Genomic DNA, 16699 nt, shown 5'->3' with positions numbered 1-16699 from the left:
GTTGTTGAGGGGAAAAGTTAAATCAAACTTGAAGGCAGCAATTTCTGAGCTGGAATCTTATTTCAAAGAAAGATAATCAGATTATCCTTATTAAGCCTGCTCTGTGTACTGGGCGGCTGTTTGTAATACAGAGGGGCATTGTAGTGGAAGATTAGGAGCCCTGAGACAAGTCCTTCCTTAGAGCTCTGTATTAAGTGCACTAAGAGCCATACAACTTTATAACAGAGGTCGTTCACCATACAGAGCCATCCAATTAGAAACCATTTAACGAGTAATTGGGCCCCTTTGACTGAACCAAAATAAATACTGTAATATACTTCTATTTTTCCATATAGAACGCATCCCATCTGTGGCTTCTGTGTAAAACAAAGGCATAAATTAAACTGTACAAATAACCTTATTTCTAGACCGTCATCATCATCATCATCATTTATTTATATAGCGCCACTAATTCCGCTGTACAAAGAAATCACTCACATCAGTACCCGCCCCATTGGGGCTTACAGTATAAATTCCCTAACACACACAGACTACGGTCAATTTGATAGCAGCCAATTAACCTACCAGTAGGTTTTTGAAATGTGATAGGAAACCCACGCAAACACGGGGAGAACATACAAACTCCACACAGATAAGGCCATGGTCAGGAATTGAACTCATGACCCCAGTGCTGTGAGGCAGAAGTGCTAAACACTCAGCCACCATGCTGCCCATAAACTTATTGGGCCAGGAATCTTTATTTTGTGCTTTCAGTAACTGACAATTTTTGGACTTCCTCAAAAACCCGGTCAGTAGATTTACACAGTCACCTGATCTGGCCAAGCACCGAATGGCTGTGGCCCTAGAACAAACTTCAACCCTGACAATGATCCATTCAGGTAAATGGCAACTGCACATGGTAATCGTACAACCGCCACCTGAAAGACCACAGTCAGTCAGTTACTGAAATAGGGATCAGTGGGTTTTTGGGCCCACACACGGAGCGAATGGCAGGCAGACAATCTAGGTCTCTGAATTGCAGTTTTACGGGCACCACAAGAAGCAGCATGCAGACAATACTCTCTGCATTACAACATAATCGTGCTATGGGAGACAATGCTCTAAATCCTGAACAGATTCTATAGGTTATCAAACAACCTAAATTCCATATTAATAATGGAAGAGGACCTCTTTGTATTTGTTTAGAATAAGATTCCGTAAAACAACTTTTTTTTTATGTTATTTAAAGCTTTTCTATGCATACCTTCCTCACAAACAGCCACGTCCTCTCCCCTCATCTGACTGCTGCCTAATTCACCTTGTGAATGTATGTAATAATTTGCCCTGCTAGGATTGGCTGGTCGCTGCTCTAACAAGATCAGAGCCTTGTAAAGAACAGCTGAATGTGGGGCCCCTGCACATGTGCTCCAAGAATACCCAGTGAGCTGGTCAAGAATATGAATAAGTGTACCGGATACCTCCCCCCGTGTCACTAAAGGCGACGGTCACCAATCACTGACCAGGTGGGTGTGACCAGGTGGGTGGAGGAGGAAGAACAAGAAGCTACAAGAATGCATAGTATACAAAAATAAATAAATTCATTTTTAACGCTTAGAATATGCAGAGAACTTTACAACAATATATAAGAAAGTCTCTGGGTTACTGAGCTGAATATACAGGCAACAACTGGAATGTTTAAATGTAATTAAATATGTCCTCCATGGTCTTTCAGTGTTCTGTACCCGGCTGCAGAGGCTTGTTTTGCAGAAACACAGTGAATTGGAGTCATACACAGGTGCATGGTTAGTGATGTCACAGTGGCTCAAATAACTGCAGAGTCAGCTTTTTGACATGTGTCCTAAGGGCAGCTGATGGAAGAGATTTGGGAGGAGCTTCCTTTCTCTATAATGGAGTGGAGAGGTAATACTAATACTTTGGTTTATTTAACAGAGCTGCAGTAGATTGTCAGGCTAACACTGACCTATTCATTGCACCTTCATGGCTCATATCTGAACATTCTAATTTCGGAATTTAGTGGTTATTAGGAAGGGCCTAAATGGTCATATCCATTTTATAGTTTTAGCTGCAGGAAATTTATCAAGATTTAGGTATGCCTGAATCCTGCTAACAACACATAGAGTATCTGATTTGGTGCTTCCATAATGTATATCTACTAAAAAGCACAGCCAGTCATTTACAGCAGTGCTGACGTGGCAGCACAATGGTTAGCATTGCTGTCTCAGTGACCATGGGTTCGGTTTTGACCAGGGCCTTATCTGTGTGCAGTTGGTTTTCCCTGTGTTTGTGCGTGTTCCTCTAAAGGTCCAAAAACATACTGGTAGGTTAACTGACCCTAGTATGTGCTTGTGTGGTAGAGAAGATAGACTAAGCTCCACTGGGTCAGGGAAGGATGTAAAGGGTTAAGTAATATAATGGTGCTATAAAAAGATTAATGATAATGGGGCAATGATCACATGACAGCTCAGCTCAGCTACTCAATGCATATATTGTTTTCAGCTGGAATTTAATATTTACTACAAATATTTCCACTTGCGCTGCCAGGTCACCACTTTACCAGTACGTGCAAGAGCACATCGACACTGTATCTTTCCTTCTAATGCGTTAGGTGGGAAGACTGGTGATTGCAAGTCTCTAGCAGGTTTAATCCTACTCTTGGGTTCTACATGGACGTTTTAGCTGTCTGCATGTGAATCATTGCTGTATCCAAGACTCCCATTATGTTACTTTGCAGCACTGAGAACATCCAGGTTTCGGACCAAGCGACAGAGGAGCTTTATTAGGAATGCTGCACTCTGTAACATTACCTATGCTCATGCAGACATAATGTCACAGAGGGAACATTTACATAACATTGTCCAGTAGCAGTGTCTCAGCAAGCTGCAGTCTGACATCAGCTGGGAGGAGCCCAGGAGAGGGGCTGAATGAACCGAGGAGAAGGACAGCTCAAGGTGAACGTCACCGTTAGTAACACAACCTTCCATATTTATTTACAGGGCCTAAAATAGCACCCACACTGCAACATATGGAAGAGCGCTCACCATCGTTCTCTGCTCGCTTCAGAGGGACACATTTAGGCTTCAAAAGGCTTTTAGACTACCTCTGTGTATTTACTCTGTTACAAGAGTTAGATTCTTATACATTTTCCATGGGTCACCTAAAATATATTTACAAACTGCACACTTTTTTTTTTAACCCCTCCACATCCAGGTGTATTTTGCTTCATGACGAAGCCTGGGGGAGGAGGGGGGGTGCGATCCATGGCTTTCCAAGTCACAGTTTAATAAACAAGTGATGCAAACAGGGAATACGTAACATATATTGTAAAACGTGCTTCTATTTTTGTTGCGCAGTGATGTTGGTGTTGTAAAATATAACGGCAAAACGCTTCTTGAAGTGAGGTTCATATAAGCAGCTTGGTTTGTTTCATATTGAAACTTTTTAAAAGGAATAAATTAACCCAGTGATGGGCGACAGACAGCCCGAGATACGCATGAGCCCTCCATAACTTCACCTGCAGGCCCCAGATCCTTCCTGCTTCATGGGCAGATTGGTTTGTTATAGATTGTGTCAATACTGATAGGCGCCTCCATCTTTGATTAAATGTACTGTTTTAACGGATTGAGATAAAGGGTAAAGTGCAACCCTTTTTAAGATTCATGTGGCCCCTGAAGTGAATCAGGTTGCCCACCACTAACCCCTGATAAATAAAAAGGATATTCACCTCAGCGTTCAGTGACTAGGCCTCATACTTTCTGTGACTCCAGATATCATTATTTTATTGTGGAAAGTACAAAATTCCCATCATATGGCAACAATACACAGTGCTTAGTGGTTAGCACTTCTGCCTCACAGCACTGGGGTCATGAGTTCAATTCCCGACCATGGCCTTATCTGTGAGGAGTTTGTATGTTTTCCCCGTGTTTGCGTGGGTTTCCTCCCACAATCCAAAAACATACTAGTAGGTTAATTGGCCGCTATTAAATGGACCTTAGTCTGTGTGTTAGGCAATTTAGACTGTAAGCTCCAATGAGGCAGGGACTGATGTGAATGAGTTCTCTGTACAGCGCTGCGGAATTAGTGGCGCTATATAAATAAATGGTGATGATGATGAATACATGCTATTGTATGTAAATAAGCCTTTTGGGGAAGAGATCAAGATCTGTAGAGCTACTAGTGCACAATGGCTGCATTAAACCTCTGGAGTTTTGTGTATTTTTCTCACCATTTTATAGCAATAAAATAGATTAAAAAAAAAAAAAAGCAAAAAAAAAAAAAAAAAGAGGCTATAAAACACAACAAATCATGTGAAAAAACAATTACACTGCACACCTGCTACCTTCCTGACTTTTGCCAGAAAAGCCAGCTGTCCTGTCTGGCAGCCACAAGGTTAATGTGGCAGAACATCCCAGCTTCCCCTTTTCTTACTTGAGAAACTTTTCCATCCACTTCAGGGATTGTTTCCACACAGCAGTATTGCCGAAGTCCCATCAGTTTCTATTGCCTAACAAAACGCCCCTCTCAGATGGACACCTAGCGATTGTGAAATCCCCAACCTGCTGTAATCTAGCATAAAAGCTCTGTGTTGAACACTGCTTCCATCAGCTTTCTACCCCTCTGGAAAGTAAAGGCTTACAGCAAATTTAAAATCAGCCAAGCAAAAGCTACGGACATACTACAAAACTAGGCAAATGATCTTAAAGCAACAGACCTAAATGAAATAATAACAATTTTTCCTTTCACCTATTACCCTCCTTCAAGCTACCCCTCACCGATTTAGAAAACGATAGCAATGGAGTGCTTGGGGGATATTTGTACAAATACAACAATTGTATTATATAGGCCCCTTAACGAAGCAAGTCATTTTACCCTTCATCTAAGGCCGGTGACAGACTGAATCAGCAAATGTATGTGGACTATGACACCAGAATCAGATGGATGTGATCAGATAGGAGGTTGGAGGGCAATAGTTCCTGAAGACAATATCCTGTTCAGAAATGAGGCAAATGTGAGCAGGATTGGAGCAAACCAAAATCTAAAAATCATTTGTATATTTAAATATGTGGACTTTAATTTCCATTTAATTATGATGTTACGGACTATACTTATGCTATCCATACAACTCAAAAGCCACTAGTGTCAAAATCCATGCCTTTCCTAGCATAATACTAGTAAGAGCATGTAAACTGGTATGGGGATGGAACACATGGTTTCCAATGACCCCCATACACACCAGCATTCCCTCTGGCAGTCGAAAGCACTGTGCCAGTTTTAGGACTCTGCATGCGTTCTATTTACTTGAAGTGAGGGGACCGCCGTATTGGTCACATGAATTTGGCACAAAAAAAAATAAACAAAAAATAAAAAAAGACAAAAGCAAGACATTGAGCAATTGCAGAAAATATTACTCTATTGTATTCATATTATTCCTATTCTGGTCTGATGTTGTATGTAGCAAACAGACTTCTATTTTAGTATCACACACACCTACTTGTCTCGCCCTGTCCTGCTTGTATTTTATGACTGATTTTGGGGTGCAGCCTTAAAACACATACACTCCAATTTTCTTAAATGGGGATCCCTCCCTTTCTATATTATCTGCCCATCAAATTGCTAAGTAACCAGCCTGATGCTTAAAATAAACTACCATACAACACATGGCAAAGCACAGTATTCCATTACAATGCTTTCATGTATGTGTGTGTATAGAAACACACACTGGTTTTAAGCATTTGTTGTGTTTTTCTGTCTGTGTATACCCAAAACCACAACAAGTGCTTATCTTACAAAGGCTATACACAAATCAGGAATATAAAGACTTTTCGTAGTCTACAAAGTTTAATTCCACAGTATTAATTAATACAATACAGCACACAAGCATTATGTTTTCTGTGAAACCTCTGTACTTTATTACAGACATGAGAGCAGAGGAAGCCTCGAGACAAAAGGAGAGAAAAACAAACAAACAGGATTTATACTTACGATATATCTCTTTCTCCGATTCCATCTGGGGGACACTGCTTAACCATGGGGTTGAGTAGGGAAGGGAGGAGTCTGGCACCTAAACAGTTAACTTTTTTCTGCTGACAAGCATATCCCCTCCCACCAATTCCCCACATGCCTCCGTTTGATTACCAAAGCCCTAGGACATAGGCCAATCAACAAAGATACACCACTCAAAAGGAGGGGGGAGCGGAGAGAAAAGAAAAACAACGAGAAGGGGGGGACCGCAGTGTCCCCCAGATGGAATCAGAGAAAAAGATTTATCGTAAGTATAAATCCTGTTTTCTCTTCCCTCCATCTTGGGGACACTGCTTAACCATGGGGACTTACTAAAGCAATCCCTCTGAAGGGTGGGACCGCTCTGATCTCCTCGCACGTAGAACCCTACGGCCGAAGGAGGCATCCCCAGAACGCAAATACATTAAATTGGTAGAATTTCATAAAGGTATGGACCGAGGACCAGGTGGCTGCTCTGCATAGCTGGTCCGCCGTAGCTCCATTCTGTGTCGCCCAAGACGCCCCAACCGAACGGGTAGAATGGGCAACAATACGCTTCGGCACAGGAAGATTAATACGAACATAAGCCTCCCTAATAGTCAGGGTAAGCCATCTGGCAATAGTTTGCTTAGACGCTGGCCATCCCTGCCTACAAAAGTCAAATAATACAAATAGAGAATCTGTCTTACGTATCTTTGCAGATCTCTTAACATATATACGTAATGCCCTCACTACGTCCAAACATTTATTTGTTTTCGTTCCTGGAGTCTGAGGCTCCTCTCTGAACACCGGAACATTTCCTGATTGATATGGAAACCTCAGACCACCTTAGGTAGAAAGGACGGAATAGTCCTTAAAACTGCTCTGTCCTCATGAAAGACCAGATAAGGTTCTTTGCAAGATAGAGCTCCCAGCTCGGAGACCCTTCTAGCCGAGGCAATAGCAAGCAGGAAGACTGTCTTCCAGGTCAAGAACCGCAACTCTGCTGAGAGTAGAGGTTCAAAGGGAGGCTCCTGCAACATGCTAAGGACCAGATTAAGATCCCAAGGATCAGTCGGATGTACGTAGGGCAGCTGGATGTGAAGCACTCCCTATAGGAAAGTCCTGACATCCGGAATCTCCAGCAGCTGTGGAAATACACTGACAATGCTGACACCTGAACCTTTAAGGTTCCCAGCTTAAGACCCGCCTCTAAACCACACTGTAAGAAGGTGAGAAATCTAGCCAGACAAAAGGATTTTGATTTGTAAGATTTCTTTTTACACCACTTTATATATCCATGCCAGATGCAGTGGTAGATCCTGGCCGAAACTGGCTTCTAGGCATTCAGGAGAGTGGCTACTACACACCCCTGAGAACCCTCTCACTCTCCACAGACTGGATTCAAAAGCCACGCCATTAAATTCAGCCGGTTCAGATTTTGATGCAAGAACGGTCCCTTGGTCAGCAGATCTCTTCGTAGGGGCAACTGAAAACCTTGACCTACTGCCACCAGAAGAATCTCCGGAAAACATACTCTTCGTGGCCACGCTGGAGCCACCAGAATGACTGGTCGATCCCCCTCCCTGACCCTCCGAAGGACCCTGGGAATCATTGCTATGGGAGGAAACAGGTAACCTAACCTGAAGTCCCAAGGCATTGTTAGGACGTCCACTGCCACTGCCAGTGGATCTCTTGTTCTTGGGCAGAACTCTGGGACTTTCCTGTTGGCTCTTGACGCCATCAGGTCTCGATCCGGGAGTCCCCACTTGTCTACTAGCAACTGGAACACCTCCGGATGCAAGGCCCACTCCCCTGATAGAACCCTGTGCAGACTTAGATAGTCTGCCTGTACGTTCTGTCTCCCTGGGATGAACACTGCTGACAGTGCCGGGACGTTTCTTTCTGCCCAGTCAAAAATCTGAAATGTGACCATCGCTCCTGCACTCCTGGTGCCTCCTTGCTTGTTTATGTATGACACTGCCGTGGCATTGTCGGAATGGATGCGGATCGGCCTTTCTCGTAGAACACTCTGAGCTCTCTGTAGTGCCTTCAAGATGGCCATGAGCTCCAGCACATTTATGGAAAGACCCCACTGTCTTTCTGACCACAGGCCCTGTATCCTTAGGTAAAGGACCACTGCCCCCCAACCACTCAGACTGGCGTCTGGATACCAGGACCCATGCCCACGAGGCAAAGGATCTGCCTTTTGTTAGGTTGTCCTCCAACAACCACCAGCTGAGGGACCTTCTCGCCCCTAGAGATTACCTCATCCACTGGCACTCTAAACCAAGGAAGGACCCTGACCACTTCCTCAGAATGTCCCATTGAAGACATCTGGAGTGGATCCTTCCGTATGGCAGTGTCTCGAAAGATGCCACCATCTTTCCTAGCAGCTTCATACACATGAGTACTGACAGCTTCTTGCTTGACAGGACCTTGCCTATCCACTCCATCAAGGACCTTATCTTGTCCTGTGGAAGAAACTCTGCTGCGTGCTGTGTCCATTATTAGTCCCAAGAAAATCATTCTTTGACAAGGGATCATCTGTGACTTTGTTATATTCAAGAGCCAGCCGTGCTGTTCCAGCACCCTCACCGTAAGGCGAAGATGTTGTTCCAACAACTGAACTGTTGCCGCCTTGACTAACAGATCGTCCAGATAAGGCACTAACTGCACCCCTCTGGAGTAAAGAAGTGCCGCCATCACTGCCATAATTTTTGTAAACACCCCTGGGGCTGTGGCCAGCCCGAACGGAAGAGCTTTGAACTGATAGTGAGCTGTGCCTATCGTGAACCTGAGAAAAGGCTGATGCCCCTCCCAGATCAGAACATGGAGATAGGCATCCCTGATGTCTATTGATGCCATTAATTGGCCTGTCTCCAGGCCATTTATGACCGATCTCAGGAATTCCATCCGAAAGGAGTCTACCCTCAGATGAAGATTTAGCTGCTTGAGGTTCAGCACTGGTCTGAACGAACCATCTGGTTTTTGTACCAAGAAAAGGTTTGAATAAAACCCTTTCCCTCTCTGGTACTCCGGAACCTGTATAATAAACTTTTTTAAAAGAAGCAAAAAGCGACAGCCGTGAGCATTGCCTGTCTTTTCTGAGGACAGCGGGGTAACCCGGTTACAAAAAATCTGTGAGGAGCTGGCCCCATGAATTCTATCATGTAACCCCTTCTCATGATACCCTGGACCCACCAGTCCGCCGAGGACGTTGTCCACTGCTGGGCGAACCCATGCAGCCGTCCTCCCACCCACCCTCTGTAACCAGAGGCGGGTGGTAGTCATGCAGCTGGCCTATCCAGCAGCTTGGCGGAAGAGGCTCTTCCTGCTGCAGAGGCAAAGGATGACCTTCCTATACGGGACTGTCTCCTGCTTCCCACGGCCCTTGAACTGGCAGTCTGGCCTCTGCCAGACCCGCCCCCACGAAAGGGCAGTCTGAAAGAACTAAACCTAGGAGCCCTCGGTCTAGGAGTATTCACAGGCAAGGACGTATTCCTACCCCCTGAAGCCTGTGAAATCCAGGAGTCCAACTCTGGACCAAATAGCATCCCACCCGTATACGGGATGGACTCTAACGACCTCTTTGACTCTGAATCCGCATTCCAAGTCCTTAACCATAACGCCCTTCTCGCTGCTACAGCTGTAGCAGAAATAGACGATGATATGGAGGCCGAATTCTGGGCCGCTTCATATACATAACCCGCTGCCTCCTTCAGGTGCATGGCCAGGGGTAGTAGTTCCGAATCCTGCAATGCGGACTCTAACTGCCCTGCCCAGGCTTCCATAGCCCTAGTTACCCAGGTTGAAGACAATGCTGGTCTGAGGCTTGTACCGGCGGCCAAGAAGACCGATTTCAGCAGGGATTCTAATTTACGGTCGGTCACATCATGTAAGGCCGCCGACCCTGGTATAGGTAGTGTGGTCTGGCGAACCAATTTCGCTACAGGCGCATCCACTTTCGCCACCTGTTCCCATCGAGTCATATCCTCCTCTTGAAGAGGATATAAAGAGCCAAACTTTTTTGGCACATAGAACCTCTTATCTGGATACTTCCAAGAGGCCTCTGCAATACCGCTCAATTTTGCTGAGAGAGGGAACCTGACCACCTGCTTGGAAGCCTTCTTAAAGAGAGACCGGTCTAAGGACCTCGTCTCTTGTACTTCAATAAACCCCAAGGTCTGACGAACGGCTTTTACCAGATGGTCCATACCCTGGTGTCTAGAGCTTTCCTCTGATTCTATTATGGACAAATCCGAATCGTCCAACAATTCCCTTTCCTCTTCCGAGGAACCCTCTGAATCAGACACAGACCACAGCGCATTAGCTGGTCTACGTCTTTTATTACTGCGTATATATGTCTGGGATTCTCCAGTAACTGGTTAAGTCGGTCTAGGCCTCTAGCCACTGCCGACAATCCAACCTCCCCTATCTGGGGTGCCTCTTGGAGAGCCGGGGAGGGATATTGTCCGACCCCTGGGGGAAATGAATTCCACCTGTTATACCCCGAGATGCCACCGATGTAGATGGGATCTCTACTGGTTTAGATAACAGTTTTACAAGGGTATTAACCACCTGTGACAAGGTTGCCGCCCATTCGGGAGGTTCTACTGTCAGAATGGAGCTTTCTTTAGCCTGCAGCATTACAGGCCCCACAGCGCCCCCCCCTGATCTAGCCGTTCATTTGTTAATTTAACATTACATTTTGAACAGACAATATGTTTGGCACGTGTTTTACTTTTATCAGCCATCACAAGATAAGAAAAAAATAAAATCACGTTTCATACGCACAAACACTTCCACAATGTATCAGAAAATAGTGACTAGGTTATTTAAACATATCATAGTATTTCTGATTAAATAAGACAGGTTGGGGACTTGGTATGCTCCACCCTGGCTTTTTGCCTTTATAGCAGCGCCTGACCCTGCCATCAGCGGGGAGAGTCTCTTGCAGACTGCTTCCCGCTGTGAGAAGCGTTTTACCTCCTCTGCCTGCGGGGCTGCCCCCAGCTGACAGGCGCTTCTCCCACGAGCCAGCTCTGATAACAACAGAGCCTCTCGCCGCTAGTCAACAGAAGAAAACTTTGTAAAGAAAAGAAAAAGCCTATTAACAGTGAACCCTGTTCACTGTGGAGCTGATGTTCAGCACTTCCTAGGGCACCTACTTCAAACTGAGGTATGTGGGGAATTGGTGGGGGGGGGGGGGGGGGGGTATGCCTGTCAGCAGAAAAAAGTTAACTGTTTAGGTGCCAGACTCCTCCCTTCCCTACTCAACCCCATGGTTAAGCAGTGTCCCCCAGATGGATGGAAGGAAAAAAAAAAAAAAAATAGAATACACATATATACAGGAAAGTAAGTAAATACAACAGAAACTTGCTCAAATACATGTTCACAAAGTGTTCTATCCTGTTTGCGATGTCAATCAGTGGTAAGAGAACACAAGAATATACACGTACACAATGATCTCATGACACCTCTTATCTCACAGCAGGGGGCTTAAACTGCTGGTAGTCTAAATTTGGGAGTATTCCCATTTTAGCTCCAGGATGCACTGAAACAGGTTATATATTCAGCCACTGAAATAGTGCAGAGGTCAGAATCGCTATATGATGTATATCGACACACCAGCAACCCCTTCCCCTCTTCAGGGACAAGTTAAACAACTCTGTGCAGACTTGGAACTCTAAATAAAAAATATAAATACGTTTTGTCATTCGTGTTAATGTGACTTTAGTTTTCTTCATTTTTTTTTTATTTTTTTTATTTTTTTTTTAACTCTTTTATAAAATCATACAAGAGTTTTGCCAACAGGTTTGCACCAGATCCCTTGCAGATCATGCGATTTCACTGGGCATTCCGCCCGGTGACACTCCGAACATGATGACCCAGTTTCTTAACACTGTCAGGTAGACAGGTTTTCTGCAGTGTTATTGCTACACTGAAACAATTACAGGAGTCCTAAATAAGGATCCTGCACACAAGAGCTTACAATTTAAAAGCGATGAGGTAGTGAGACACAAGGAATGGGTCATAATAAACAATAGCATCTTGCACAATAAAAAATGTCCCCGTTTCATATACTCCGACAGTGGAATGTGTGTCATTTTCAATAAAATAGGGATTAAATAGAAAAGAACATGTTCTCGTCTTGATTATTACATTTGGAGGAGCGGGACACGAACACAGATCTGAAGCTTAGAATATAAATCTCTGTTTCAGTGCAAAGAAATGCAAAGTTGCACTTTGTCTCGGATGAGATAAAAATGCAGCTGTTTATGAAGGAACATTCCCTCTCGATAGCCAGCCTTGTAAGGGAAGAGGAACAAAAGACAGAGGACACCAGTTATCTACCCAACACCATCTGTGTCTCCAGACACATCACAGTCCTAATAACCCATTCAGTGTCCTGAAAACCAACTGCTCCACCTGAACTGTGTTCTTATGTCATGGCTGACAGTCACCCAACACACTGCATTATATAGATACAATCTCCCCCCCCCCCCCATATCAGAATTAAATTACTCAAGGACTGAACATAAGGAGAAAAGGGACTTATTTGCTGGCAAGAACCTATAACCTCAAGAATATCCTTCGCTTAACCTATTAGAGGATCTTAAAGTTTAAAAATAGAGGTTGAGGGTTTTTATTTTTATTAATTCATAATTATTATATATAAATAGTTTAAACAATTGTGCAAAATAGTGCATATCTGTAATAATTTGTCTGGTGGAACAGATGAGGGCAATAGGAAACTTTTTGGGGGAGTGGTGGGGGGTCAAGGTGAGCCACAAATTAATGTTTTATAATTGTATATAAAGCTTGATACACTTTAGTGGCTTATTAAAAAAAATATTGGATACACAGTAAAATTAAGTATGATTGTTTTCTTCCCCACTGAAAAACATTTATTTTTCTGCATACGTAAATCAATTCAGATAATTGGGAGAGGCAATATCGATTCACCAATGCTGTAATCCATAGACAGCAACTGACGTTTGTACAGAGTTCTGTCACTGCAAGGTTATAGATAAAACTAAAAGCAAAATCTGCCTATTGTGTTTAAATGCAAATGAATGTCCTAATTACCATGTGACATTATTAGGAGGACACAGTGGTGATCATTGCTGCATCACAGGTCATGAGTTCAATCCCAGTCAGGGTCCTATCTCTGTAGGTTCTCCACAGGTTAGTGTGGGTTTCCTCCCACAGCCCAAAAACATACTGGTAGGGTAAATGGCTTCTTAAATAAATGGCCCTTAGTGTATGTGTGTGGTAGGGAATTTACACTGCAAGAGCCAATGGGGCAGGAACTGATGTGAATTAATATGATCAGAGCTATATAAGTAAACAACAACACAGTGTATAGGACAGGATAGCAGAGGACCACTGGTCATGTAATATAGTATAATTGTATATTAGTCACAATTGCCAACTTTTTGCAAGTGTATTCCGGAAGAGGGGCGTGACTGGAGGGTGGGGTGCGGCAAATGCGTCATTTTGGCCCCGCCCCCGCAACGAAAATGCAAGTTTTGTCGCAGGGGCAGGGCCAAAATGACGTGATTCACCGCAAATCACGTCATTTAGGCTAGGCAGTTGCTGGATACGGGAGACTTGCCTGCTCTCCCGGGAGTTCGTGAGACCGACCCGAATTTCGCGAGTCTCTCGGACAAAGAGTTGGCAAGTATGGTATTCGTATTTGGGTACCACGTTCTAATTCGCTATGTGAAAAAGCAGCTTACACAATTTTACCCTTCACAAACAATGCTGGTAGCAAGAGACATTTACTACACACTAAAAGCACCATCAACCCTGATGTATGAAAAGAATAGCCAAAAGCAGACTGGTTCTTCATAGCAAACAAAGCACAAGTTGTTAAATTCTCTAAATTCCACTAGAATCTGATTGGTTGCTGTGGGCACCACCTCTCGTGTGTTAAATAAATATCCCCCTCTACAAATAAATTAGAAAGGTATATTGTTTATTTCTAAGAATACACAAACACTTAGTATTGAGTGCTACATACAAACAAGTAGGATTATTTGCCATGTAGGAACAGGCCTGTGTGTGCATATACACAGATTTGTTTGCAATTCAGAATGGCTATGTTAAAAATGACATTATAAGAGGTCCCAAAGAGGATTATCTACTCCAGTAACTGAAATAATCTGGTTTCACCCAGTTATAGGGCTCTGATTATCTGAAAACCATTCCTCTTGCCCACATATGAAAACAAAGCTGACAAACATTCTCGTCCTTCCCAGCAGAACAGCCTTGTAAGGCATTGGAGTGCATTGGTTTGTATGGCGTTCTGCCAGGAAGAGACAGCTCAGGCTTCTCATGTTGTCACACAACACACCTGCTACACTGGTGTACAGACTAAATGAGTTTCAGCAGCCTGTGTTTGCAAGCCTGGCTGTGCAGGATACCTCATCTGGACTCATTGTTTAGACCAAAAGACAAGCCAAGTGAAGTGTCAATTGTAGCTGGACAGCTCCCAGAATGCCTTGCAAGAAGAAAAAAATCCAAATCTACCTCCTTATAGTCCTTGTAGGCTTCCCCCAACTGAGACACCGAGTTGATAAGGATGTTGGCGCCTATCTCACTTTACATGAGCCACTAACTGCCCATAATAATATAGGAGACCCAGCTATAATAAGCCTATTGTTCCACCAATGCTTCACCTTCATCTCCATGTGCTGTTTAGTCTTCACGTGCGCGGAATGATCCTCAATACAAAGCGCAGAGCAACATTCTGGCCCTTTTTAAATAAAGGATATTCTGTACACACAAATGTGAATTATAGCTTAAAAAAATAAAAACTTGAAACATGGGAAATATATTCAAGTCCTGCGAGTGCCTCTTTCTATGTTGAGTGTACACGGCTGGTTTCAGCACGGAGGTCACCCAGGGCAGGCGACCACGCTGATCCATACACACATTCCCCTCACGCAGGACAGCTTTCAGATTCATGGCTCTTCAATGTATTTGCCGCCTCCGCTACCATTCTAACATTGAGGGCAGATGAGACTCAACTCACAGATGGCACCTAATTTACCTGGCGATCTACCACAATCACCGACCTCCATCATTCCATCAGATGAGCTCATTAAACATTCATAAGCTTCAATGGGTTTCTAACTAAATGTATTAAATACTATAGACCTATATACTATGATTGCTTCTTACTTATCATAGATTCATCTTTATGGTTTATACTTATACCAATATCGGGGAAAGCCTGAAGACTTTTAAATAGATACATCTGTTATACCTACACCTATATATGCAGGGTGGATGGCGGATACACTCCGTTAACCTATGATGCAGTGAAAATGGCATGAAGAATAGAAAGAGAGAGTAGAAGCACAATGTTAGCTGGTTCCTGGTGAAATGAAAAGGTTGCATTTCTACAATAGCCGTCTCCATTGTACGTCAGCATCCTACACTTGAACTATAAACCTTTATATTAGACCACACAGAGCCTGGGCATTGGAGATGGCGGGGTAAAACATAAATAGTAAAAATTCTTATGAAAAGAGACGAGTGATGTAATGTACATGTTTTCCATCTAGAAGACCGTAAACCTCTGGAGAAGTTACCATGTCAACAAGTATTGTGAGCATCTGTATGTAATAAGCTATATAAACAGTGTCAAGTATGCACGAAGGTAAGAGCAGCGTTACATACCATTCTTACCTGTAAGGGTAAGAGAGAATTGCTGTTGTTGTCTGTTCGGAAAACATTGTCATCAATCCAGGATTTGGGAGTCAGCGATGGAGTGGAGCGTGTGAACTTGGGTGGGGCGATGACGTTCCCAGAATAGGGCTTCTTTAAAGGAGAAATTTGGTTCATGGTGCCAGGGATTCCCATGTTAGCGGTGCGGCGATCGCGGCCATGCATCCCGGCCCAGGACATGCTGCCAGTGCTCCAGCCGCTTCCTTGATGGCTGGTCCATGGAGACTGCTTGACAAGAGGCTGCAAGAGAAATCAAGACAACAGTTATACGTATAACTCAGCAGCAGCAGGAAACTTGGCAGGTCTCAGGGAAGCTACATCTGTTACTTATTACCAAATATATTTATAGGATACACTGCAGCATAACTAGTGCTTCCATATTACATTTTTTTAGTCTATAAAAGCCTCCGATTCGGTTTGGGGTGTTGACATCAGTAAAATCTCTAGGAATCACATTTCCCACTAATTAATCTGGGTACATCAGAAGTCTGAATGCTACAAAATATAATGTAATGCAGGATTTCCCATTAGAACTGCAACGTAGAATTCTCAGACACACTTGTAGGTGCACCTGTTGCCTACACATGGAGGAAGCTATTCTGTGTGCTGATCCAATATTCAGGAGGATACCATTTACAGCAACCAGCAGGGCTCACAAACATGTACTATTAAGGATTTCCAGTGGGGGAAAAACATATGGGAGTGGCAGGACTATACAGACATGACTTATCATTAGAGGAACTAAAACAAGGAAATATAAAACGTCTACAACAAATGGCTCAGAAATGCAGAGGGGACTGTTCATCCCGGGTGGTAATTTAAACAAACGTAAACAGAGAAGGGTGAACCAACACACAATCGGATTCCAAGAACTACAGGCCTTAATTCTATGTTTAGATTCATCTGATCTTGGTAACAAGTCTAAGCAATGCTACTTTATTCATTAATCCTGAAGACACCATACAGTGAATATGGCCGTTAA

The 16699-nt window shown here is 43.6% G+C and overlaps 1 protein-coding gene across 4 annotated transcripts in view; it reads right to left on the bottom strand.

Moving 5' to 3' along the window:
- The window catches only part of CPEB2 (cytoplasmic polyadenylation element binding protein 2), a 69641-nt gene that overhangs the window by 38780 nt on the left and 14162 nt on the right, over positions 1 to 16699 (bottom strand). For 2 of the 4 annotated variants that reach the window (XM_075194674.1, XM_075194672.1), the window contains exon 2: positions 15670 to 15957. In XM_075194674.1, the coding sequence (XP_075050775.1) occupies positions 15670 to 15957 (288 nt within the window). The remainder of the gene's footprint in view (positions 1 to 15669; positions 15958 to 16699) is intronic. The other 2 variants (XM_075194675.1, XM_075194673.1) reach the window with 1 other exon arrangement.

Source organism: Mixophyes fleayi, chromosome 1, assembly GCF_038048845.1.
Source record: "Mixophyes fleayi isolate aMixFle1 chromosome 1, aMixFle1.hap1, whole genome shotgun sequence".
NCBI lineage: Eukaryota > Metazoa > Chordata > Amphibia > Anura > Limnodynastidae > Mixophyes > Mixophyes fleayi.
The sequence above is the reverse complement of the archived record's forward strand: the minus strand, read 5'-3'. Positions and strand labels throughout refer to the sequence as shown.